This window comes from Megascapheus bottae, chromosome 27, assembly GCF_031878675.1.
Source record: "Megascapheus bottae isolate mThoBot1 chromosome 27, mThoBot2.hap1, whole genome shotgun sequence".
Classification (NCBI taxonomy): domain Eukaryota; kingdom Metazoa; phylum Chordata; class Mammalia; order Rodentia; family Geomyidae; genus Megascapheus; species Megascapheus bottae.
The window spans coordinates 6,117,814-6,145,402 of record NC_143535.1 but is presented as its reverse complement, the minus strand read 5'-3'; the positions used below and the strand labels follow the sequence as shown (position 1 = coordinate 6,145,402).

At 44.8% G+C, this 27,589-nt stretch overlaps 2 protein-coding genes across 4 annotated transcripts in view; one reads left to right on the top strand and one right to left on the bottom strand.

Annotated features, from left to right (window-relative positions):
- Sik3 (SIK family kinase 3) overlaps nt 1-11,395 on the bottom strand; it is a 177,815-nt gene extending 166,420 nt beyond the window's left edge. For 2 of the 3 annotated variants that reach the window (XM_090319449.1, XM_090319450.1), the window contains exon 1: nt 11,106-11,395. In XM_090319449.1, coding sequence (XP_090175575.1) covers nt 11,106-11,378 — 273 coding nt within the window. In that variant the 5' untranslated portion in view covers nt 11,379-11,395. Of the gene's footprint in view, nt 1-10,690; nt 10,721-11,105 lie in introns of those variants that run through there. The other variant, XM_090319451.1, reaches the window with a different exon arrangement.
- A 584-nt stretch (nt 11,396-11,979) lies between these two features.
- The window catches only part of Pafah1b2 (platelet activating factor acetylhydrolase 1b catalytic subunit 2), a 32,563-nt gene continuing 16,953 nt past the window's right edge, over nt 11,980-27,589 (top strand). The window contains exon 1 of the mRNA XM_090319447.1: nt 11,980-12,134. The gene's annotated coding sequence lies outside the window, so the exon portion shown is untranslated. The remainder of the gene's footprint in view (nt 12,135-27,589) is intronic.

The window sequence follows — 27,589 nt, the reverse complement described above, 5'->3', positions numbered from 1 at the left end:
ACACATAGACAAAAGGGTCATCATAGTGAATTTTAAAAGTAAAAATAAATGAATAATAAAAACCTTAAATTATGAAACAGGTTCTAAAACTTAATAGGAACTGTGTCATTGAAATGTATCTGTCCATTAAAACTAATACATATTAATAGTTTCCAGTGATGAGGATGATCAAAGGGAAGAGATAAAACAAGTGTATCAACATGATCCTATTTAAAAATGTATAGATCCAAAAAAAATGTATAGATCCAAGTCAAATATTTTACTGTATCAGTAACTACTGCCTCTAAGTGGCAAGACTATGGATGATTTATTGCTCCTCTTTGTTGTTGGTTTTTTTTGAATTGGTACCAGGATTTTTAAGTTAGAATCTTGTACCCACGAGGCTGATACCTTCAGTTCTGCTATACCTTCAGTTCTGCTTTTTGCTGATTATTTTTTGGAGATGAAGTACAGAAAACTTTTTTGCCTAGTTGACATGAACCTCAGTTCTGCAGATCTAAGTAACTAGAATTATAAGTATGAGCTGCCAGCACCTGCTCTATTGCTTCAATTTAATTTCTGAAACTACCTTAAGATTCTTTTCTTTTCTCTTCTTTCTTTCCTTCCTTTCTTCATTTATTCCTTCCTTGTGCACCCCTGTGTCCCCCCCCCCTTTCTTTTCTTTCTATACTCAGGAGTTCATGCTTCCCAGGCAGGCCCTCTACTATTTAAGCCACACTTCCAGCCCCAAGTTTCCCAGTTTTTCCATGAGTAAAAAGTTACTTTTATAACCAGAAAAGAGGGGGGAAAATGGTAAAGGGAGACAGTAAAAATAGACTGTGTGGTTGAGGTAAAAGAATTTATTGCTATGCTTAACACCCTGTCCTTCTTCCTCTATTAGGTCCAAGCTACAAGCATTTGACTGTTCCTTTAACTTAACCCCTTGTCTACCCTGACAAGAATAAAAATCTACTAATATCAGTAGTTGTTTTGCATTGACATAGCAAATACATGCTAGATTAATGAATTAAAGGTAAATGAAAATTAACTGATTAAGATTACTGGCCAGACAAGTGTCAGCGGCCTATGCTGGTCAGCCTACTTACCCAGGAGGTTGAGATCTATGAATCAAGGTTCCAAGCAAAGCCTGGACAAGAAAATCCATCTTACCAACTATGAAAACGCCAGAAATGGAGCTGTAGCTCAAGTGGTAGAGCACTAGCCTTGAGCACAAAAGCTAAGGAGAGTGCCTAAGCCCTGAGTTCAAGCCCAGGACCAGCACTCTCCCCCCCACTCCCCAAAAAAAAAAAAAAAAAAAAGATTTCTGTCCAATAACAGAAAATTTAATGTTTCAGTTTTCTACTTTTTAAGTCAGATCAGTTGTGGCTTCTGCTTTTTTTGTTGTTTATTTTTTTGCATCAAGTATGTAAAGTTACTTCAGGACACACAAAGTAGCCTGGCAATCTTATGGATCTCCAAAGGAAGAAAGGTTCCCAGGCAGAAGAGAGGAACTGGAACTCACCACACTGACTACTACATTAGTCTAAGGAAAGCAGCTCACCAGGAAGAACCTGCCATTTGAAACAGGGACTTTTGGGGTTGGGGATTTAGCTCAGTGACAGAACATATAACTAGTATGCCCAATTCCCTGAGTTTAAGCCCCTTGTGGGAGGTGGAGAGAGGGGAGAGTAGCAAATTTCTACCAGGCATAGTGGTACCTGCCTATAGTCCTAGCACTAAGGAGACAGAAGCAAGAAAACAGTGAGTTTAACACTAGCAAAGACTATACAGGGAAATCCTGTCTCAACAACAACAACAAAATTCTAAGTCTAAGATAAGCATTAAGTCTCTGCTTAATGCTTATAAAATTGTACTAAGCCCTAACAGTTTATTTCACTGCATTGTTATTATACTGTACCATCCTATCAAGCAATATAAATTACTTTTTTAATCTGAAGGGAAATGATTTGTACAAATTTCAGGTATGTAAATGTAAATGGCATTTAGAGTTATCCAGAGAAATCTTTAATAACTGTTTAGAGACAAGATTAAGGCACTATGTGGGAAAGACAATAGGGGTGAAGACTTGATTTCATGGATACTCCTTTGTATTTTTTAAACTTTGTGTAATATGCCATCTATTTCTTTTTCTTTTCTTTTTTTTTTTTTTTTGCCAGTCCTGGGTACTGAACTCAGGGCCTAAGCACTGTCCTTGGCCTTTCTCCCAAGGCCGCTCTACCACTTGAGCCATAGCACCACTTGCAGCTTTTCTATGTATGCGGTACCAAGGAATCAAACTCAGGTGTTCTCGGATGCTAGGCAAGCACTCTCCACTGGGCCAAACTCCTGGCCCCCAAGCCCCACCTCTTTTTTTTTTGGTTGGTTGTGAGACTTGAACTCTGGACCTAGGTGTTGTCCCTGAGCTCTATGGCTCAAGGCTACTGCCCTACCTCTTGAGCCACAGCACCACTTCTGGTTTTCTGGTAGTTAATTGGAGATAAGAGTCTCAAGGACATTAGTACCTGGGCTGGCTTTGAACTTCGATCCTCAGATCTCAGCCTCCTGAGTAGCTACAATTACAGGAGTGAGCCACTACGCCTGGCTTCTATTTCTATTTCAAAAACATTTGAAATAACATTTTCATTCCAAAAGAAAAAAAAATAGCTTCAAGAAATAAGGTTAGGGCTAGATGGAGAAATGCATACTTATAATCCTAGCATTTACAGAGGCAGAGATAGGAGGACTGAAATTTGAGCCCAGCCTAGGCAAAAAGTTATCACACACACACACACACACACACACACACACACACACACACAAAAGCCAAGAGTGTTAGTATATACCTATAATCCCAGTTGCTCCAGGCAGAGATAATAAGACTTCAAGCCAAGGCCAGGTATGGACAAAAGCAAAAGGCTCTATGTGAAAAAGAACTAAAGCAAAAAAGAACTGGAGACATGGATCGATCAAGTGATAAAGTATTCATGCAAAAGTGCAAGTGCAAAAAGGTCTTAAGTTTAAGTCTCAGGATCATAACAAAGAAAAAGAAAGAATATGAGGAAAAGAAATATGAAATGTGGTTTGGGGCCAGGAGTTTGGCCTAGTGGTAGAGTGCTTGCCTAGCATGCACGAAGACCTGGGCTCGATTCCTCGGTACCACATACATAGGAAAAAGCTGGTACTGAGGCTCAAGTGGTAGAGCTCTAGCCTTGAGAAAGTCAAAGGACAGGGCTCAGGCCCTGAGCCCAAGCCCAAGACTGGCAAAAAAAAAAAAAAAAAAATATAAATATATATATATATATATATATATATATATATGAAATGTGGGTAACTAAAGTTTTCACTTTTCATTCTTCTACCCATGAGCAGGAAGAAAGAAAGCTTACCGCTGGGAAGCAAGTGTTAGAGCTGAAACAAAACAAAACTTCCTAATCAAAACCTAAATTTAGTTTAAAATAATTGGTAAAAATACCCAACTGAGAGGCTATCCCAACAAACTTAAACAGACAAGAGGTTTGCTTCTCCTTCCTAATCAGTTTCTAGGAAATAGAGCTAAGTATTCACAATTTGACTCCCTCTTCTTTGAAAAGTCAAATCTGATCAGTGACAGAAATTGCTTGTAGGCAGATCACACACCTGCTTAACAGAAATATGTTCCTCACATAACTTCATGACGGCTCATCCAACAGTTCTGTAGCTTGTGGGACTGTACTCTGAACAACTCCAAAAGGAAGCCTGACTAGTGAATTCAGCCTACCTAGTGTGCTGAAGCTTCTCAAAGACAAAGCCTAGACCATGTATTTAGAAATGACTTATTACAAAGAACAAAAACCCAAGATATTACATACAATTTTCATCCTCTGAATGTTATTGATTACCCACAGAATACTCACTACACTGCTATATCAGTAAAGGGCCAAGTTATTCAATATTAGGAGGGGCCAGGGACTTGAGATCAGAATAGAAAATAGTACCAAATTAAAAACCACAAAGCAGTGCTGGTGCCTCATGCCTATCTATAATCCTAGCTACTCAGGAGGTTGAATTCTGAGGACTAAGTTCAAAATCAGTTCAGGAAGAAAAGTCTATAACACTCTTATCTCCAATTAACCATCAAAAAGCTGGAAATGGAGCTATAGCTCAAATGATAGTGTGCTAGTATTAAGCTTTAAAAAAACACTCAGGGACAGCACCCAGGTCCTGAGTTCAAGCTTCAGGAGAGCAGGCCAGAAGAGAGCAGGTCAACTGTACAAGAGTTTCTGAAACACAAATCAGATGACCTCAGTGCTCTGATCTAATGTCAACACTGTTTCATACCTATTTCCAGAAGTGGCCTATAAGGCCTACTTGATCCAGCCTCTCTCTAAGTAACTGGCCGACCTCAAACCTTTACCATCTTGCTCCATATTCACCAAGACCAGACACAGAACCCTAGACAATTAGTTCATTTGTCCAACTCCAGCCCACTAGGCCTTCGCGCTTGCCATACATCCTGCATAAATGCTTTACCTTCCAAACCTTTATGACCTGACTTTTGCTCCTAGTGCAGCAGCACCACCCTGCCATGGATTTTCCTGACCACTCCATCTACAGCAGCACCCACACCTCAGGCAGGCCAATGCATTTTCTTCTTAGTCTGAGTTGGTATATGTTGGCTATTTTTATACATCTCTTGTGTGTCTACATCTATGAGAAAGCAAGCTCCAGAAAGCCAGGGACTCTTCTTCATTGATATGATCCAGAGTCTAGACTGGAATCTAACCAAAAAAAAAAAAAAAAAAAACACCTACATTTAATAAGTATTGCTGAATGAATGAATGAATGAATGAAAAAGGGAAAGACTATTGTATAAGTGTCTTAGGTATTTTTACAATCAGAGACACTGGGGAATAGAGAGCATTTTTCTTTTCAGAGCATTCATTTTATTTCTTATTTCTTTTTATGCCATGAACTAGAAAACATTAGCCAGATTGATGCCTGGAAAATGAAACAACACTTCTGGCACAGAAATAACTAGTCTGGGCACCCCTGGCTTGAGCCAGATCTATGACTTTCTAGGGAGCTGGCACCAAGATCAGAATGTTAAAATAAACATCTTGGATGTGCAAAGTAGAATACTGGTATTTTGACTCTGGAGTAACTAGTTAGCACTGATCAGTCTTAATGCCGCACAAAATTTCTACAGAGTCGATAACCCCAACATGAGTGCATTAAAATGAACTTAGTCATCTCTCAACAGCCACTTCTAGACTATCTTCCTCAAATGCATCTCATGCCCATGTTACTTTCAATTTCTTTTTGACATAATTCTTTCTTCTACTCACCAATGAATCTTGTTTTCAGCTTTTTAAATAAAGAGCACAAGCACTACCTCATCAGCTTCACTGAACTCTTTCTTAAAAGTAAATATGATTTCAGCTCTCTTTGAGTTGTCCTCTTCATGAAATGGATTTGCATGAAAACACAGCACACAAGTCCTTGCTGCTCAGTCTTTGGAATGGGATCACAAGGGCAAAGCGTTTTTTCAGTATAATATTTAAAGAATCCTGAGCTAGGCACTAGTGGCTCACACCCATAATCTTAGCTACTTAGGAGGCTGAGATCTGAGGATTACAGTTACAAGCCAGCCCATGAAGGAAAGTCAATGAAATTCTTATCTCCAATTAATCGCTGAAAAAGCAGGAAGCAGATTTGTGGCTCGAGTGGAGGAGTAAAAAGGAGCACAGGAACAGCACCCAGGCCCAGAGTTCAAGCCCTAGGGCCAGCAACAAAATAAAAATAAAAAATCTTGAGCTCAGGATGTAGCTCCCTGGTAGAGTATTTGACTAGCATACCTAAGTCCCTGGGTTTGATCTCAACACGGGGAAAAAAAAATCTCTAAACATGTCCTACTAAATAGCACAGAACATTCTACATACAACTAGGTGCTGGGGGCTTATACCTAGCTACTCAGGAGGCTGAGATCTGAAGATCATCACTGAAATCCAGTCCAGGCAAGAAAGTCTGTGAGACTCTTATCTTAATTAACCACCATAAATGTCATAAGTGGAGCTGTGGATCAAGTGGTAGAGCACTAGCCCTGAGCAAAAGTAGTAGTTCAGGGGACAGGAAATGTGGCTTAATGGTAGAATGTTTACCTAGCATGCATGAAGCTCTGGATTCGATCCCATGGTATCATATATCAAAATAAAAGGAAAAACTAGAGTTGGGAGTTTGGCCTAGCGGTAGAGTGCTTGCCTAGTATGCACGAAGACCCAGATTTGATTCCTCAGTACCACAAGTACAGAAAAGCTGGAAGTGAGGCTATGGCTCAAGTGGTAGAGCTCTAGCCTTGAGAAAAGCCCAAGCTCAGGCCCTGAGTTCAGTCCCGAGGACTGGCAAAAAAAAAAAAAGGAAAAACTAGCAAGAAGATGTAGTAGTAGTATTTGTTACTGTTGTTCAGGGAAAATGTCCTGAGTTCAAGCTCCATTTCTGGCAACAACAACATTTTGCTGTGGTTTAGTTTTTGTTTCTCTACCCCCACGATGGTTATGAATGAACATAGCCATCCTAGTGCTTCAGCTCCCTTTCGGCTCCACAATCAGCCCTCAATGTGTTAAGCCTATAGGAATGTTTTAACACCTTTTCCACCAGATGTAAGTGAATCTCAGAAGAAAAGTCTGCGTTCAAACTGTTTCATCATCAATGTGGCAATAATTTGTGGTGTGTATCACACTCAGGAGCCTGAGGAAGAAGGATCCTGAGGCTAGCCCGGGCTGTACTGAGATGCTGTCAAAGACATGAAGGAGACTGGGGAAAGCAAAAGAAAGGGTCACATTGCCCTAAAAAAGAAATGTACTCATTACCTGACTTATGAAATGGTAATGCTTCTGTACAACAGCTTAATGACAATAAAATTATTTTTAAAAAGCATAAAGGAGAAGGAGGATAAAGACAGAAAAGGAAGGAGGAATTAATTTTGAGCTGGACGCAAAAGCCAGTGTTCATTTTCATTGGCCAACTCTCAAAAATATTCTTTAAAAAAAAGTTTACTGGCAAGCTGCTTTAATATGACAATTTCATGATATTAGCCACCCCACATCCCATAGGAATTAGTCCCAGGTATCTCAAAGTAGCATCTGAAACAGCAAAAAGTTGTTCATTTTGTTTTGGTTTTGTTTTTTTACATGAAAACACATCAGGACTGCTTCTACCTTACATAAAACCAGTCATACACTTCCCAAGGGTATATTTAAACAAGGCCTATGTCTTAATTCATCCTGGCTACTACACCTGATGTTGCTGGTGATGAGAAAGATGACACTTCCTACATGCTTACTCTGTGCCCAGCACTGACTGCACTGGCAGCCCGACACACACTGTCTCTCCTCACTTCCTAACATGCTAAGCACTGAAGTCGGTACTGCTGTCCCCCATTTTACAAAATACAGAAGCCCAAGAAGAAGGACAGTGAACAGCTTCTCACAACCGGAAACCATCCCACTTCAGTAAGCAGCAGAGGATTCAAACAAGTTGATCTTACCCACAGCAGAAGCTCTTACCCCCACACGAGGTACAGGCAAGTGATTTGTCTTTGTTGAAATCACACTTTCGAACTATTTGGCCACTGGCAGGGTGCCAGTGGCCCACACCTGTAATGCTAACAACTCAGGAGGCTGAGATCTTGGGGATCATGGTTCAAAGCCAGCATGGGTAGACAAATCCCCAAAACTCTTCTCTCCAATTAACCAGCAAAAAGCCAAAAGTGAAGGAATAGCTCAAGTGGTACAATACTAGCCTTAAGCAAAAAAAAAAAAAAAAAAAAGCTAAGCAATAGCACAAGGACCTTGAGTTCATACTCCAGTACCAGCACGTGCAAGTATGTGCACACACACACACACTGGCCAAAGGCCTTTAGTCATGTGTACTTGCTTACACTTACACAAAATAAATCTCCTTTCTACTCCTCATAGTCCAACTGGCTTGAAGATATAACTAAGTATAGGAAATTGACTGCATGCTATCAGAGAGAAGAAAACTTTTTTTTTCAAATCTCTTTACCACCTTATAATGTTCTAACAACAACAACAACAAAAAAAAAACCAGAATCTTAGGCTAGGTTGAAAAAGGGAAAAAAAAAAAAAAAACTGAACTCAAGGCAGGGAGGGTAAAGACAAGGTGAGCTGTGGAAAAAGCTTCAGTGCTTCCCAGATGGATACTTGCTCCTGTGAACGGCTCTAACATCAAGTCTGAGCTCATGAAGCCAAGCTGCAAAAGTACCCAAACCAAACAGGAAGTCACTTCCTTTCTTTACTGACCTTATTCATCCCCACAGTACCACCCCAGGATGTTTAAGAGTTAACAGAATTTGGGGAAGGGCCAGCTTCACCCCTTATTATTGGATGAAATACAGTAGCTTAGTCAATAAATGAACCTCTTGGTCCCTAGAATGGGGTGTGTAAGAAAAGGTGGTCATAAATATTTCCCCGACATTCAGAAAATGCCTATTACCTAGCCTCCTTCAGCCAACACGGCATCCTTTGAATTACCTGAGTCAAATTTTTATACAGTTACATTAAAAAAATAAATAAACCCACCATTCAGTGACCTAGAAGGGGGGAAGAAGAGGGAGGAGATCACATACCTCTAAAAGACAAAAAAACTATTACATTGTAGAAAAAGATGGAAAAGAAGTAACTCTTTGCTTCCACCTGACCTGACTGTAGCCATAAGATAAATGCTGCAGTGCAAGAGGAGAAAACTCTGTACCTGAATAACAGAAGCAGCAGCCTCTGCACCTTCTGTACCTAAGCACCTTCCCTGCCATTATATAACCAAACTGTGGCCTGAATAGGCCATCATTCTGTATGTCAACAGCTGCTGGGCACATCTGAGCTGTCAGCAGTTGACTGTGCTCACGGTTCTCCCAGAGCACATGACAGCTCCTTGTGAATTAAGCTTCACTCCTGTCCTCAGAGTAATGTAAGCCGCAAAAGAGGGGGCCCTTGTAAGTGTAACTAAGAAATTGCATACTGTTGCAGAAACACAAATGAACGCTGGTGTGGTCTCTTCACACATGCAACTCATTGTCCAGCCATTCAAGACTGAATATTTCCATACATAGGAACTGCATAACTGCACACCACAAATGATCAAAGATAAAACCCAACATAAACAGTGACACCCGTTTATGAACAAGCCAATGTTTTAAATGCTGCAGTCCTAAAGGATACCAATATCTAGAGAAACACACATACACATACACACACACATACACACACACACACACACACACACAGGAAAATTAGAAAGCGGGCAGACCAGCCATAATTAGGCACTAGCTCTGCTGACTATTGAAGAGAGAAATGTCTCTTTTATATACAAAGCCAAGAATCAACTGTTCACAATTACATTTACAAAAACATTCAACCTTCCCTGTATTTTTAATCAATATTTTGATATATCTAAGGACTGGAAGATTCAAAATTTTGTAAGTCATAGGCACCAGGCAGCCAATTAAGTTCATGGAGCCCATTCCCCAGAGGTCAGAGCAAAATAATCACAGAAGCACAAAGTGATTATTTAGAGGAGAGGGGAAAAGAAAAACAAAAAGGGAAGGGGAGGGGAAAGAACCCAAACAAGCAACAAGGCACTGTTTTTAAATTTGTTTTGGCTAGCAGTAAGCAAGACTGAAAATACTTAGGGGAGGGGGGGAGGATGAGCGAGAAGGTGCACCAGGGTATTCAATTCTGCTTAGTCCCCACAAGGGTGTGAAATTGAGGGTGTCATCTGAAGGCTTGAGGCCCTCTGATAAAACTGACCCCCCCCAAAAAAAAAGAAAAAACAGCTGATGGGGGTCCTCAAGAGGAAGTGAAACTGACCCATCCATTGGCCACGGCCACTCAGCCTGCCACCCTAGCATCCCTTGACAGAGAGAAGGGGCAGGGAAAGACATTCAGGTGGCATGTGGGCAGAAGAGAAGGCCTAAACAAGTCCCCGGCTTCTGAAGAGGAGTGATTACCATAGAAGTGAGGGCGGGGGGGGGGGGGGGGGGGGGGGAGGGGAAGGTAGGAGGTGATAACCCGAGGACTAGGCTGAGGAGGAGAGCTGGAAAGCTTGGGTAGGAAGCTGCAGCACCAGGAAGGGTTCTTCCTCCCTCGGGCTGGGGGAAAACAGAAACGGCAGGTTTACATCTCCTGAGTGACTACATTAAAAGTACTCGTTCAAGTGAGAGGTCTGAGCCCAGAGAAATGAGGGGTCCAAAGGGGCTGTGGGGAGGGAGGCTCCATCCACACGGAAGGCTGGCTCCCTCTCGACGCTTGTCTACCCAATACTCCCCAAATGAAGAAGGCTCTACCAAGGTGCACCCCCAAAAAAATCCCTTAAAAAAAGAAAAAGAGGAATTTCGTGTGTGCCCGTAGGTGGCTTCCTAACTGACCTTGGCCGACTGCACTCCTGAGGCGCCTCAACTCCAAGTCCTCTGGGGATGGGCCCCTGGGCCCCAGGCCTCCCCCGCCGGCCCCGCCAGCCCACCACGTCCACACCGCTCACCCGGCGCTCCCAATCCCCCGTGGGCCCGGGGGTCTCGGCCTCCCCCGCCCCCTCCTGCACACACGCGACGCCGCATTTCCTCCTCGCCTCCCCATCCGCCGGGTCGCCTCAGCGTCCCCTTCGGGCTTCCATTCGCACCCTCCCTCCTTCCCAGTCTCAGGTGGTCGGTGCGGATTCCCACCTCGGGGCGAGGGTGCCGGTGGCCCGCACGCCGTCGGGGCGTCTCGGGGTGGTCCGGAGCCCACTTCTGCACCGCCCTCCCCCCGCACCCCTTCCCCGGGCGCCGGCGTCCCCTCAGCGTCCGGGACCCGCCGGCCCCTCGGAGGGTGCCGGCGCCGTCTCCGCTCCGAGCGCCCCTCGCCGCCCTCCGACGGCGCCCGGGGACCCCTGCCCGAGCCCGCCGCTCGCTCGGCGCCGCGGAGGCGCCTCCCCCGGGTCCGCCGGGCCCCCAACGCTCTCCCTCGGGACGACCCCGTCCGCGGGCCCCGGAGACCCCCGAGCCCGCGGGGTCGCGGGACTCCCCCGGCCCCGCCGCCCCCCCGCCGCCGGGTGCCGGGCTGCGCAGCGCCTGCGCCGCGGGCCCCGGGCGCCGGTACCTTGGCCTTGGTGACGAGGTGCGTGGCCCGCTTGACCACCGCGAAGTTGCCCTTGCCGATGGTGCGGTCGATCTCGTAGTAGCCGATGCGAGCGGGCATGGACCCGCGAGAGGCCGGGGCTGAGGGGCGCGGCGGGCCGGCCGCGGGGGGTCCCGCCGCGGGGGCCGCCGGGGGTCCCGGGGCGGGCGGAGGGAGCAAGCGGCCCGCCGGCCCGGGTCCCCCAGCTCCGGCCACGGCAGCCCCGCCAGCTCCGCTCGCCGCCGCCGCCGCCATCTTGTTGTGCAGTGAAACCTCCGGGGCCGCGGGGAGCCGACTGGGGGGGGGAGGGGGCAAAGGGGGGGGCGGGAAGGGAGGGGGGAGGGGGAGCTGACGGACGTCACTCCGGGGGGCGGGGCTCCCGCGGCAGCCGGGCGCCCGGCGTCATGGCAACCGCGGGTCACGTGCCGACGCGCGTCACTGCCCGTAGCTATGGCAACCGTGACCTCACCGGGGAGCTCGACCTTCCCGAGTGGGTCCGGGCTCCTCAGGCGCGGGCCGGCTCCCGGGTGCCCCCCTGTGGGGAAGCCTTCCAGACGGAGTGGCGGAGGCACGGGGACCCCGAGCGCCTCATCGTCCCGGGCGCGCCGGGAGCCCCCGGCGACCTCGGTCCCAGCCCGGCCTCCCCGAAGCGGGATTTCCTCATGGCCAGCCCCGCGGGCCTCGGACGCGGGAACCGCGAGCCGGCGGCAGGCCGGCCGGCCGGGCAGGGGAGCCGTCCGGTAAAGCTCCTTCCCCCGCCAGCCCCACCTCCCCGCCACAGCCGCGGGCTCGCCCCTGAGCTCGGGCGTGGGAAACAGCCCAGGAAGCCAGCAGCCGGGTCCTGGGGTGGGTGAGGGCCAGAGAAAGTTCGCCATGGTCCCTTCCTGCCACCCCCGGATCCGCGCGATTCCAGAGCTCCGCGCCTGTCAGCTGTGACCCGCGTAGATGAGCCCGGTGAGGCTGTGGGGCACGGCCTGCGCCGTGCGGCGCTGAAGGTGAGCACGCTGCTGGGTAGGTAACTCACGAGACAAAAACGCCGTGCTTCCTAACGAGTCTGCCAAAAACAAAAAAGAATTAGTAAAGGGGGTCAGATCGACGGCGCCTGCGAATGAGGTTCACACCCTCCTTCCTCCCTCATTACCCCACATTGCGCACGCACCCGCCAGCTCCCAGACACCACCACCACCTACTCCTCACTCGGATGGATGGATTGAACTACCTTAGGGGGGCATGCAGAGCGGTGAGACAAGGCTTTGGAAAGAAGGCAGACTGAAGACGCTTCTGGGTTACACATTCCCCTTCAGTCTAGTCCTGATCTCCCCACTCGTGTCTCCTGGAGAAACAACTATCATCAGGTCGCTGTATGAGCAACCTTCAAAACTGACCCCCTAGTGGGACGTTGGTGGTTCACACCTGTTATCCTAGCTACCCAAGAGTCTGAGATCTGAGGATCATAGTTCAAAGCCAGCCAAGGCAGAAAAGTCTGTGAGGCTCTTATACTCCAATAAACAACCAAAAAAGCTAGCAGAGCTGTGTTTCAAGCAGTAGAGTACTAGCCTTGAGCAAAAGAAACTCAGAGCACCTAAGTCCTAAGTTAAAGCCCTGGAGCAGCAACAGGAGGAGAAAGAGGAGAAGGAGGAAAAGGAGGAGGAGGAGGAGGAGGAGGAGGAGGAGGAGGAGGAGGAGGAGGAGGAAAAGAAAGGAGGGGTTAGAACTGAGAAGAGAGTATGTGTTTATTGTCTGTCTAAAGGACATCTCCTAGTGCTGATATTCCCCATCTGACTATGAGTAATAATTGGGACTAGGATGAGACAGAACGGTCATCCCACAATTGTCTTAGATCAATTCCCTGGTGGCTAGTCCAAACTGCTAACACAATTAACAGTAACTGGCTCCTTTACAAGGGAATAAGGATGAGGACGGAGTGGACACTGCCCCTTGCACTGGGTAAACCTATACAACAACTGAGGTTATTCAATCCCAGAGCAATTACTAGGTGTGGCCAGCCTCAGCACTTCATGGCCCTCCCCTGCAGCTGGCAGGGACTATAGCCTGCAAGACCTAGTTTGATCATCTCACTGGAGGGATCAACACACCCTTAACTGGCAGGTCAAGCAAAGCACTGGCACAGCACTGATACAATTCTGATGGGTGAATGTACATTTAAGAGTGTCCTCCACTCACAGATAATTTCCACATCAAGTACAACTTGTTTGCAGCTATCTTCTCAAAGGCATCAAATCCATCACTGAGAGGACTTAAAGACATGGAGCTCATTTCCATGGTGATAGAAGGGGCCTATCACCTTAGTTCTCTAATAACAAGCAGAAAGTAGCCAGATGCTGTGTCATTCATGCTCCTGGCCTGTGTAAAGTGAGACTGATAGATGCGTTCTGTAGTGATTTGGTTGAGCACTTGCTGGGGGCCACCCTGAAGAACCTTTAGTGAGGACATAGGAAAAAGGGGAAAGGGCTCATTGAAGAAGATGTATAGAATAACGATGCAGCCAGGCACCAATGGTTCATACCTGTAATCTTAGCTATTCCAGAGGCTGAGATCTGTGGATGAGGGTTCAAGGCCAGACCAGGCAGGAAAGTCTATGAGACTTAATCTTCAATTAACCACCAGAAAAAAAAAAGTGGTGGTGTGCTCAAGTGGTGGAGCATCAGCTTTGAGCAAAATGCTTAGGGACGGTGGCCAGGACTTGAGTTGAAGTGCTGGTACATGCACATGTGCACACGGGCATGCACACACAGAGGCACTGACTAATATACCTAGGGAGGAAATAGACTTTGAAAATTCCTGAAAGCAAGACAGAGCAAGCAACTGAAGCACCTGAGAACAAACAAAAACCAAACCACATCTGAACAAAATGCCTGTGGATGGCCTCACTTGTAAATGGCACCCTGAAGCAATTCACTGCTATCTTTGCCCTCATGACACTGTGGTGCCTTCCTGTCTTGCTGCAAATGCAGAGAAATGATTTGAGGGCTACATTCAGAGACCTTATAGTTCAGCTGAGTACCTGCCAATCAAGCACAAGACACTGGGTTCAAACCACAGTACTGTCAAAAGAAAGAAAAGATCTTCCAGTGCCAGGAAAAGCAGAGAGCTAGCCAGCCAAGAATCAGTCAACACTTTGCTGAAAAAGCAAAGCAAAAGGTATTTCTCAAAGGTAATAAGGAGACTTTCACCAATATATCATGGTCTTGTTTCTAGAACTGGAAAACAGGCTTTTCCCTCCCTTTTTCCAATCCTGGGGCTTGAACTCAGGGCCTGAGCACTGTTCCTGAGCTTCATTTTTGCTCAAGGCTAGCACTCTACCACTTGAGCCACAGTACCACGTTTGGTTATTTCTGATTATGTAGTACTGAGGAATCAAACCCTGGGCTTCACACATGATACGCAAGCACTCAACTACTAAGCCACATTCCCAACCAGAAAACAGGTACTCTCGATGAACACAATAATTAGAAATAATTAGAAAATTTAAAAAGTAGTATATAATCTGAAGACCACAGGGTGCTGATGGTTCACACTCAGAATCCTAATTGCTCAGAAGCAGAGATCTCAGTGATACTAACATAATTCTCTTGTTACTGACCTCTTCCTCACAAATTAGAAATGTAGTATTCAAAAACACACACACATATACTCTTTTTTTTTTTTTTTTGGTCAGTCCTGGGACTTGAACGCTGGGCCTGGGCACCATCCTGAGCTCTTCAGCTCAAGGCTACCACCCTACCCCTTGAGCCAAGCCCCACTTCTGGTTTTCTGGTGGCTAATTGGAGATGAGAGTCTCATGGTCTTTAGTGCCCAGACTGGCTTTGAACTGTGCTCCTCAGATCTCAGCCTCCTGAGTAGCTAGGATTACAGGCATGAGACACCGTGCCCAGCCACACACTCTTTGAACCAGTGTCAGGATTGAACTTAAGGCCTCAGCTTGCATCCTCATGAAGGACATATTTAGATCCTCTTTTTCCACTTGAATATAAAAGTGTAGCTAATTCTAGAGTCAGAACAATTCACAGAAGATCAAAGCATACTTCAAAGTGTAGCTGGGGTAGAAATCTCCGTTGTTTCATGGAGCCTACCTTTGCAAAATTTCCCAATTCCTCCTTTCCAGTCCTTTTAGCTTCTCTCCTGACCCAGTAACCTCCTCTGGTGCAGCACCTGCCTTGGGAATTTCCTCTGGGTCCTCAGCAAACACTTCTCTTGTTTGCAAAGGAAAGACAAAACAGCTCGTTTAGCACATGTTGCAGCTTCCTGCATCAAGTAGCATTAGCTCTGGTTTCTACTGCTGTCTTTGCTTCATCTCCACTCCAGTTTTCTCCACTTCAGCTTCAAAATTTTTCCAATCCTTGAAGCTAAAAAGAACCCTCTCCCTTGTCTGCAGAGACACCTACTGGTCAAAGCTCTAAAGTACAGGTTGCCTAACTATCCTCCCCCACCCCTACCCCTCCCCACCCCCACCCCTCTTTTTTTTAGAGGCCTTCTAGTCCTTTCTGTTTAAATTGGAAACCAAGGTCCACAGATGAGCCAGAAAGCTGGAATCCAAATAGAAGCTGGCTCCAGGAAGTTGGATTTATTTATGGCCAAAAAGAAAGTCCAGTAGGTTCAGTTTACAGCACGGTTGTACACATAGGTCCCAATCCCTGTCAGTTTTATTACTCTTTATGCACAGAATTCTTGTGGCATACTTTTTTCCTTAAGGATAAAATTATTTTCATTTATTTAACTCGCTCTGTGTGTGTGTGTGTGTGTGTGTGTGTGTGTGTGTGTGTGTGTGTGTGTGAGTATGCCAGTACTAGGATTTGAACTCAGGGCCAGGGCATCTCCCTTGGAGTTTTTTTGTTTTGTTTTGTTTTGTTTTTGCTCAAAGTTGACACTATATCTAAAGCTTTTTGCTAATTAATTAGAATCTTATGGACTTTCGAGAACTGGCTTGGAACTGTGATCTTCAGATTTTAGACTCCTGAGAAATTAGGGTTAGAGGTGTGAACTGCCAGTACCTAGCTTTATTTTTATTTATGTATTTTTAAAATTCAAAGCCAAGTTAGATTTAAAATGCAACAAGAGATGACAAAGTCAACAGGTCTCAAAATATCCATACACAGTGAGACCAAAACCGGATATCCTTAGGAGAAAAGCACCAAATTGCAATACCCAAGTACCTCTTCATATGTACATAAAATAATATACAGACTGAAAAGAATCCCAAAGATAAGGAAACAAAGGACCAATTATTAACTTGTAAAAAAAAAATTCAAGGGCCTAGTGGTAGAGTGCTTGCCTAGCATGCACAAAGGCCTAGGTTCAATTCCTTGGTACCACATACATACAAAAAAGCTGGAATGGTGCTGAGGCTCAAGTGGTAGAGCTCTAGCCTTGAGAAAGTCCAAGGACAGTGCTCAAGCTCTGAGCTCAAGTCCAAGACTGGGCAAAAAAAAAAAAAAGAAAAAATTCAAAACCAAACACCCTTGTAATCCCATCTACCTAGAAAGTTAATTCCGGAGGATTACTTGAGCTCAGGAAATCCATGTCAGCCAAGCCAATAAAAATGCTGTTTCAAAAAATAATTTCAGGGCCGGGAGTTTGGCCTAGTGGTTAAAGTGCTTGCCTAGCATGCACGAAGATCCGGGTTCGATTCCTTGGTACCACATATATAGAAAAAAGCCAGAAGTGGTGCTAAGGCTCAAGTGGTAGAGCTCTAGCCTTGAGAAAGTCCAAGGACAGTGCTCAGGCCCTGAGCTCAAGACCAGGACTGGCAAAATAATAATAATAATAATTATTATTATTTCAGGGCGGGGAGTTTAGCCTAGTAGTAGAGTGCTTGCCTACCATGCATGAAGCCCTGGGTTCAATTCCTGGGTACCACATACATAGAAAAAGCCAGAAGTGGTGCTGTGGCGCAAATGGTAGAGCTGTAGCCTTGAGCAAAAGTGCTCAAGGACAGTGCCCAGAACCTGAGTTCAAGTCCCAGGACTGGCGAAAAAAAAAAATCATCCTTAACTCTGGATTTCCTCTTCCTAAATGTCAAAAACAGAGGTAAATAATAGCAAGTTGTCTTCCAAATCACTTTCAAAAGATTAGAAAAGGTTGAGACTGGAAAATGGATTAACTACAGAACTAAAGGGATAATGTGATAGTTTTAAATGCTGTTGTTTTTTTTTTTTTTAATTTGGTTTCCTAAACACAGAGAGTTCAGTCTTTGAAAGTTGGGCAAATCTGTGTTTGTAATAGGACTTTGTATGTCCAAAGGAAACATTCTTCCACTCAAACTTCACAAATTAGTTATTACCCCATATTACAGATGGCCAAGTTACTTGACCTTGTCTAGTGATTGATAAATGTTGGACAGATCTGAGAGGCAATTCCAAGGCAATTGATCACCAAAGCCAGTCATGTTACCAAGCTTTTTCTTTTCTTTTTTTTTTTTTGCCAGTCCTGGGCTTGAGCTCAGGGCCTGAGCACTGTCCTTGGACTTTCTCAAGGCTAGAGCTCTACCACTTGAGCCTCAGCACCACTTCCAGCTTTTTCTATATATGTGGTACCAAGGAATGGAACCTGGGTCTTCGTGCATGCTAGGCAAGCACTTTAACCACTAGGCCAAGTTCCTGGCCCTTACCAAGCTTTTTCTTTTCCAACCTTTTTTCTTTTCCAAGCTTTTTTCTTTTACCAAGTTTTTTTCTTTCCATTTTGGTCAGCTTTGAGAAACTGAACACAGGATCTCATATGTTAGGCAAGAGATCTGCTATTGAACCATGCCTCTAGTCTCTCTCTCTCACTGTGTCTTTTTATTTTATTTATTTATTTATTTATTTTTTGCCAGTCCTGGGCTTGAGCTCAGGGTTTGAGCACTGTCCTTGGGCTTTTTCCTCAAAGCTAGCACTCTGCCACTTGAGCCTCAGCACCACTTCTGGCTTTTTTCTATGTATGTGGTACCGAGGAATCGAACCCGGGTCTTCGTGCATGCTAGGCAAGCAATTTACCACTAGGCCAAACTCCTGGCCCCTGTGTGTGTCTTTTTAATGTGCATTTTTTGCCAGTGCTGAGAATTTCACACAGAGCCTCATGCATGCTAGGCAAGTTGTTTTACCGCTGAGCTATACTTCCCAATATATCCATACACAAAATAAAACATACCTCCCAGTATATCCATAGACAAAACAAAACTTCAAATTACATATGTCTGTATACACATATATATGGATTTGTTTATATATAAATATATTTATCTTTGTTCCTGTTTATTTGCTTATATAATATATTTGGTGTACTATATATCTATTTGTATATATTAAGTCAAGTGCTTTATCCAAGTACCAAAGGAAGCCAATGAAGAGTATCAAAGTCTGTGTTACTTTAGTATTCAAGGGCATTATTTGTCTAGGGAGGTTCACTGTAACATTTTTACATGTGTCCAAATGTATTCTGATTAGCCTCCTCCCCACACCTCTTTACCTCTTAAAACAGTTTCAACAGATTTCATTGTTCTTTTTTCATACAGGCAAACTACCTCTATCACATTCATTTTAATTCACCATTCTTTTTTTTTTTTTTTGCCAGTCCCGGGGCTTGAACTCAGGGCCTAGGCACTATCCTTGAGCTTTCTCAAGGCTAATGCTCTACCACTTGAGCCACAGTACCACTTTTGGATTTTTCTATGTATGTGGTACTGAGGAATCAAACCCAGGGTTTTGTGCATGCTAGGCTAGCACTCTACCACTAGGCCACACTCCCAGCCCTAATTCACTGTTCTTGTTAGCCCCACTAGTACCCATCCCCCAGCAGAACCAATTTTCTTTTCCCATCGTTTTTTTTGTTTTTTTTTAATTAAAGAATTTATTAACATTGATTTTTACATCATATTTTAAATGACAAGTTTAATAACAAGTGTTCAAGGTCCCATCATTTTTTTATTAAATAATTTTTTATTGTGGTTAATAGACAATCATTTTTTTTTAGTGTGTATTACATCAAGGGCTTTCACCATCGTATTTTGAATATGTATATGTTGTGTATTGTATTTTGCTCAGAATAGCCTTCTCTATTGCTTTCTCTTTTCCCTCCCTCCAAACCTGTGTTGATCAACAGCTTTCACTGATTCTTTTTGGACTTTTTTGTACAAGTATTGGGGCTTGAACTCAGGGCCTCTCATTCTTGCTTGGCTTTTTAGCTCAAGGCTGACTGGCGCTCTACCACTTGAACCACACCTCCACTTCAGGCTTTTTTTATGGAGGTGGCTGGTTAATTGAAGTCAGATTTGTCTGTGTGGGCTCTTTTAACTTTGATACTCAGATCTCAGCCTCCCAAGAAAACTAGGACTATAGGTATGAACCGCTGTTGCCTGGCTGTCATTGAGACCTTTTATGTCTTCTGTGCTATATACACCTAGGGTGACCTCAAACTTGTGATCCTCCTACCTTAGGCTCCTGAGTGTTGATTATGTACTACCATGCCTACATGCTACATGTAGAATCCAGATTCAGAGTCAGTCTCCTTTGAATTATGAACACCAACTTTGCTGGGTATAACAGGACTCTATCTCAAAAAAAGAAAGGAATGAAGGAAGGAGCAAAGGAAGGAAGGAAAGAGGAAGCAAAGAAGAAGGGATTTGTGGAGTAGTTCAAATGATAAAGAAGCTGATCATCTATCAGAGGCTCTGAGCTTTAAAAAAAATGAAAAAGAAAGGATGGATGGATGGAAGTAAGTAGGGAAGGAAGGAGGGAAGAAGGGAGAGAGGGGAACAGATTTCAAGGAAATAGTCTATTAAAAGCATGAGAGAAGGAATTCTTCACAGGAAGAAACAAAATTTCTCCCCAACCCTACAGCAGTTTTTCTAAGAAGCTTTCAAGAATACAAATCTCCAGTGATTTAATGGGGCACACAGATGATCCCATTATTCCTGGAAACCCCCATCCCTTTCCCTGGAGTCGCTGAAGACTCAGCTGGTTTACTGGCAGCAAATAGCCATGTCTGCTATTTCTTGTCTCTCTCCCTTGTTGCTAGACCCCAAGGGCTGTCAACTGCAGTCTCCTTTTGGAGACTGTCTCATGGGCTGAATTATTTTCAGCTTCTCTGTGTTTATGGAGTCCCTTGCTGACTTGGGGTGGGGAGTGAATGTGTATACACCTATAGGCTGCTGTTTCACAGCTAGGAAACCAGCTGGCAGGGCCATGGGACAGATGTAAGGGGAGGTCAGGAAAGACCTACACTAATTCGCTTGGACTCATCTCCCTAATCCTGGTAGAGCCAAGGAGGAAACATACTATGTCAGCATGATTTCCATAGAGGGCAGCACAGTATCCCAAAGCTAGTGGATTAGGGAGTGTGTACTAAAACCAAACACACAACTTGACTGCCAGTTTACCTCCAGTGTACTAATGAACTAGGTTCACTGGAAAACAAAACAGAACAAAATACCTCTGAGAGAGAAGGAGAGGGAGAGACAAATAGAAACTGAGAGGAAGAGGCAGGCTTTAATGGTTCATTTCTGTAATCCTTTCTTCTCAGGAGGCTGAGATCTGAGAATCATAATTCAAAGCCAGCCTGGACAGAAAAATCTGCAAAACTAATTTTTTTTTGCCAGTACTGAGTGTCTGGACCCTATCCTATAGCTTTTCGCCCAACGCTAGCATTCTATAACTTGAGCCACAGTTCTACTTGCTTTTGGTAGTTAATCATAGTTAAGAGTCTCATGGGAAAAAAAAAAAAGCATCTTATGGACTTCCCTACCTGGGCTGACTTTGAACTACAATCCAATTACAGGTATGAGCCACTAGAGTTACATCTGAAGACTTATCTCCAAATAACAAGCAGAAAGCCATAAATGGAGCTGTGGCTCAAGTGGTAAAGAGCTCGTCCTGAGTGAAAAATGTAAGCCAAGAGTGTGAGGCCTTTGGAAATGGCTCTGTGGCTCAGGTAGTAGAGCAGTAGCCTTGAGTTGAAGAGCACAGAGACAGAGGCCAGGCCCAGAGTTCAAGCCCCAAAACAAAACAAAAAAGAAGAAAAGAATGTGAGACTTGAGTTTAAGGCAGGACCTGTGTGCGTGCGTGCGTGTGCACACACACACACACAAATTCACCAAGCATCAATGCCTTGGTCAAGAGTGTGGTCATTGATGTTCTGTGGAATCCTTAGTGAAGATCCAGCTCTATGGAAGATCAGGGCTTCTGGAGATACAGTGAGTGCTGTGTCCCTGGCTCCATGATACCTGGGCTCCAACAATATGATCTGGACTTCTGTCTGAATGTGAAACAAGAGTTAGAGAATTCCCTACCCTGCTGTAGGCTCCTTAAATATCCAGAATGTACTCAGACACTCTCTCTCTCTCTCTCTCTCTCTCTCTCTCTCTCTCTCTCTCTCTCTCTCTCTCTCTCTCTCTCTCTCCCCCTCTCCCTCTCCCTTCCTCCCCCCCTCTCTCCTCTCTCTTCTTTTTACTTATTTATTTTGATTGAACAATTCTGAACTTTGGGCCTTGTATTTGCTTAGGTGTTTTACGCTGAGCTACATTCCTTTTGCTATTGATTTTTTTCAGATGTTCTACAGAAGTTACCATTTTGTAAGTCAGCGTGATGAGTAAATTATTTGTGGACAATGTCACCCCTTCCTTTGTTTTCCCCCAGGTTCCCTCTCCCATCCCTACCCATAAGTTTCATAGTTCATTTTCCACATAGTGTCTATGTCTGCATTTGATCATCTTGCCTCCCTCTACTTCTGTGCTCCCCTTTGCCTCCCAAAAGAGAAAAAACAAAAGCAAAAAACTCAAAATGGAAACAACAACAAAAATCCATATATATAGATTATTATTATTTGCCAGTCCTGGAGCCTGAACTGTTTTGGGGCTTTCTCAAGGCTAACACTCTACCACTTGAGCCACATTACCATTTCCAGCCTTTTCTGGGTATATGGGTACCAAGGAATTGAACCCAGGGCTTTGGACATGCTGGCCTACCACTAGGCCATGCTCCTGGTTCTTGTAAGGATTATTTTTAGATAGGACATCATTCCTTGCCTAGGCATATGTCTGGGCCTTGATCTCCCTATTTTAGGTTTCCTGGTATAGCAAGGATTACAGGCATACAGCTATTGGTTTAGAAGGGAGTGTCAAGGGTAAGCCTGGGCTGGCCTGGAATCATAATCTTTTCAGTCTCAGCCTTCCGTGTAGCTAGGATTACATAAGTGAGCCACCAGCTCCAGGCCCCACAAGACAGTGGAGTGGAAGAGGCCCAGAAAGCCCAAGAGGGCAGTGTCATGACACTGCCAGCCTACAGAGGTACCAATACCCAGTAAGGACCACAGCACAATAACTGGGGGCACTGTTCCCACCACAGCAATGACAGTCACTGGCAGGAACTATGATGCCAGACTTGTGAAGAGGAAGCAGCAATGCTGGACAAAGCCCTGGAGACATTTTAGATAATTGATGGGGGAGACAGCATACAGAATTGCTAGAACTTTTGATAGAGGAGGCTCCTATTCTAGCAGACAAGCCTTTTAAAAGGCAATAAAAGTTCCTGTGGTACAGTGTTATCTAAGAAGACAAAGAAGTTAGTAGACTGCAATCATTGGCGTTTGAGAGGAGGTAGTAATGGGACCTTGAAGCCCATCCCCCATTGCTCTCTGTGATGTTTCATTTTATGTGTCAATTTGCATGTACAAAGATACCTGGATAACCAGTGAAATGTTAATTCTAAAAAGGGTGTTTTCAGAAGATTAGCATTTGGATCAAGAAACCAAAAGTGAAAATCAATTCTTTTAAAGATTCACCCTTACCAGTGTACTTGGGCAGCAACCGGTTGAGGGTGCAATTAGAATCAAAAGGTGGGGTTAAGGTAACTGCTATTCTCTTTCTCTTTTCTCCCCCTCACTTCCCACCCCCCAGACATCCATCTCCTAATGCTTTCAGTCATTGGTACTCCTTTTTTGTTTGTTTACTTATAACACTGGGATTGTAATTCGGAGCTGTGCACTTTTTAGTCAAATATTCTACCGCTTGAGCCATACCCCCACCCATTTTCTGTTTTAGTTGTGTTTCCTGTACTATTGGTGCATTTTTGTTTGTTTGTCCAGAACTAGCCTCACACCAAACTCTTCCTATGACTTCTTGCATACTTGGGACCACAGATGTGTACTATGTCTGATTATTGATTGACATGTAGTCTCATCAACTTTTTGCCCAGTTAGCCTTAAGCCACAATCTTTCCCATCTCTGCTTTCTGAAAAGCTGGGTTTGCAGGCATGAGCCACTGCACCTATCTACTTCTCCTTCATACATAGGAACTATGCCTCCAGCTTTCTTAGAACTTGCATAGGCTGGAAGCATGGTCTACTAGCAGAGTGCTTGCCTAAGATGCATGAAGCCCTGGGTGCGATTCCTCAGTACCATGTACATAGAAAAGGCAGGAAGTGTTGCTGTGACTCAAGTGTTAGAGCACTAGCCTAGAGAAAGCACAAGGACACGTGCCCAGGCCTTGAGCTCAAGCCCAGGACTGGTTAAAAAAAAAAAATATATATATATATGTATATATATACACACACACTTAAAGACAGATTACTGTCTAGGTTAAGGCCCAGGCAGAAAGTGAGAACTTATCTAAAAAATAACCACAGGACCAGGAGCATAGCCTAGTGGTAGAGTGCTTGCCTAACGTACACGAAGCCCTAGGTTCCATTCCTCCGTACCACATACTCATAAAAAAGCTGGAAGTGATGCTGTGGCTCAAATGGCAGAGCACTAGCCTTGAGCAAAAGTGTCCAAGAACAGTGCCCAGGCCTGAGTTAAAGCCCCAGGACTGGCAAACAATTTTTTTTTTAAATTCACACACACACACACACACACACACACACACAGAAAATGGCTGGAAGTTGGGCTCAGAGGGCTCAGAGGTAGAGTATGCCTAGCAAGTGAGAATCCCCAAGTTCAAATACCAATGTCACTGGAACAACAACAAAAATCAAACACATCCACTATGTCTTTCTACAGTTGACAGGTACCTCTTATACCATAAATGTTCAACTATTAATTTCTTAATATCCAGCAGCACAAACAGAACTTGAAGAGTCTCTTTAACAGTCTGCACCAGGCTGAGAGTTGGGCAGCAAGTCTCCCTAGCAGGTAGTTTCTCCTATTTGCCTAGACTCAGAGAAGAGGCTGTTTTTCCTTATTGTGAATTTAGCTTTCTTTCTGTGTTCCCTTGCTCCAGGGACCCAATGGAGACAGAGAATCCTTAACTCATTCCCTGGTGAATAGGCTGTTCAGAGTCCCTAATGCTACCCAAGAAAAGTCAGAAACAGGTGGAAGCTTGGGATGCAAAAAAACTAGTTTATTCATAGCCTTATCCCACTGCAGATTCCCTGCAAAGGTGCTTTTGAGGGTTGCTCAGGGAACTTACAGCAGTTAAGTCTCAAGTGATCTGGAGGTTGCCACAGGCAACACACTGAACACAGGAGACAGGTACTTTTTAGCCTTTTGTTCTGTTTTGTTTTCAATACTAAGCAGGTACATTACTTCTGGAGCCACATCCCAGTTATTTCTCAGGAAAGATCTGTTTTATACCATTCTCATAGCTGACAACAGGTACAAGCCACATACTGGTTTTTCCACTGAGATGAAGTTTTAATAAATTCATGCTTCGTTTGGTCTTGAATGATCCTTCCTACACCCACCTCCTGAGCAACTGGGACTACATGTGTGGGCCACAGTGCACAGCTTCTCTTTGCATCTTAGATACATTGAGGATGAAGGTATAGGCATAGAGAGAAAAACTGCTTCTAGTCCTGAGTTCACTTTAAAGATGACTACGCAATTGACTGCAAATTAAATCTCCTTCCAGAATCCCTAAGGTGCGAAGACTGCTCTTTCTTGTTTGAGAGGAGACATAGTTATATTGAAGTTCTCAAAAGTAGGGCTTCTTGCCGGGAGCCTGCATGAAGCCCTGGGTTCGATTCCTCATTACCACAAAGAAAAAACCAGAAGTGGTGCTGTGTCTCAAGTGGTAGAGTGCCAGCCTTGAGAATTCCCCAAGGCCAGTGCTGAGGCCTTGAGTTCAAGCCCCAGGACCAGCACCCCACCCCCACTAACACACACAAAAAAATGTAGGGCCAGGTGCAGTGGTTCATAGCTACTCAGGAGACTGAGAACTGAGGATCTCAGTTCAAAGCCAACCTGGGCACTAAAGAACATAAGACTCTTATCTCCGATTCATCACTAGAAAATGGGAAATGGGGCTGTGGCTCCGGGGGTAGGGCGGTAGCCTGGAGATAAAGAACTTAGAAACAGCACCCAGGCCTAGAGTTCAAGCCCATGACCCGCAAACAAACAGCAACAACAAAAACAGGGCTTCTTGTCTTGTTGGTTTTGGTCCCTAGCACAGCAAAAAATGGTGTCAAGGACTTCAAGGAAATTTTCTCATGGATGTGAGATATTCAGTACTAAAATGAAGTTATGAGCTGAGAATATGATTCAAGTGCTAACAGCTACCTTGCAAGAATGAGGCTCTGGGTTCCTATTCCAGCACTGTAGAGATAAACATGTTTTAAGTCAGTCACAAGTGGCTCATGCCTATAATTCTAGCTACTCAGGAGAGTGAGATCTGAGGATCACAAGTCAAAGCCAACCAGAGCATAAAGTCTGTGAGACTGATCTCCAATTAACCTACCAGAAAATTGGAAATGGTGCTGTGGCTCAAAGTGGTAGAATACTAGCCTTGTGTGAAAGAGCTCAGGGACAGCACCCAGGTGCTGATTGAAAACATAAAACAAAGTTATGCAAGATTCTATGGATTTATTGCTCCAGAACTATTTATTCAGTTTCTACTTTTATAAAAATATTTTATAATCCTTTGATACTGTTTTCAGAGTTCCTAGACACTAGGATATGAACTCAGGGCCCAGGTGATGACCCTGTAATGCTCAAGTCTCAGGACCACCAAAGAGACCACCAAGAGTCAGATGTTCCGAAATGCAAAAGCAAGGCTTTATTCAGGAGAGCTGCAGTTCGGGCCTTGTCTTACGCACCCATACAGTGGGAGCTTAGGAGGAGGCCCTGAGCTGAAATTTTACAGGGCTTTTAAAGGCAAAGACCACAGATTTACATCAACACAGCAATCAGCTATTTGAGTGAGATGAGGTAGGGGTTAGGGACATTTCAGGGCAATGGAAGCTAAGGAGAGGTTCCCATGCCAGGAGAGTCCTAATTAGCTGTGAGGGTAGTTTTATGGCTTTGAAAACAAATGCCATCCCCTCAATTTACGCGAGTTCTGATTAATTTTAACACAGGTCAGTTCCTGGGACTTAATTTTACCACAATTCTGTTTCTTTAATTTATGTGCACTTTTGAGTCACTCATAGTTTTTATAAACAAGATGGTTACTCCCTCAGAATGGGGGTGCTTTTTTAGCTCCTCACCCTTAACTTGTTCTGGTTAAGACTGGTGCTCTACTTCTGGGCTTGAACTCAGGGCTTGGCACTGTCCCTGAGCTTTTTTGCTTAAGGCTAGCATTCTACCACTTTGAACCACAACACTACTTCGGGTTTTTTTTTGTTTTTATTTTTTTTTTTTTAGCCAGTCCTGGGCTTGAGCTCAAGGCCTGAGCACTGTCCTTGGACTTTCTCAAGGCTAGAGCTCTACCACTTGAGCTTCAGCACCACTTCTGGCTTTTTTTCCTATGTATGTGGTACCGAGGAATCGAAGGCAGGTCTTTGTGCATGCTAGGCAAGCACTCAACCACTAGGCCAAACTCCCGGCCCTACTTCGTTTTGTTTTTTTCTGTAGTTAATTGGACATAGAGTCTCCTGGACTTTCCTATTCAGGCTGGCTTCAAAGGTGATCCTCATATCTCAGTCTCCTGAGTAGGTAGGATTACAGGCATGAGCCACTAACACCAGGCTACTTCTAGCTTTTTGGTGGTTAACTGGAGGTAAGAGTCTCACAGACTTTTCTTGCCTAGGCTGGCTTCAAACTACAACCTCCAGACCTCAGCCTCCTTGCTCAGCTCACAGTATTCTTTTAAGGTTTTTTGTTTGTTGTTTTCTTTTTCCCCCAGCCAAACCTGAACCCCTTGACTAGTTTCAAACCTGGAAGGCTCTGCCTATACGCCAGCGAAGGTACTAATGAAGTCTGCCCTTCAAGGGCTGTCTCAGGCGCCCTTCCACCAGTGCTTTCCACTGGCAGAGCCGCGCACACCCTTCGCGCTCCTCCTCCTCCTCCTCTGCTCTTAGGATCCGCGGGCCTTGACCACGTCACCTTTCCAATACTGACTTCAGAGGCCTTCCCCTAACCTGGGACACCCGTCCCGCTGGGTGTCCCCCGTTCACCTGGGGGCCTCTAGGCCCCTCCCGGTTTCAGCGATCTGGTTTATTCCACGGGTGGAGGAGGAAGGCAGGCTGGCTGGGAAGGGGATGGCGTCCGTGGGAGGTCACGCTACATCGTCCCGAATGCCACCCGGGGATGACATCCATCA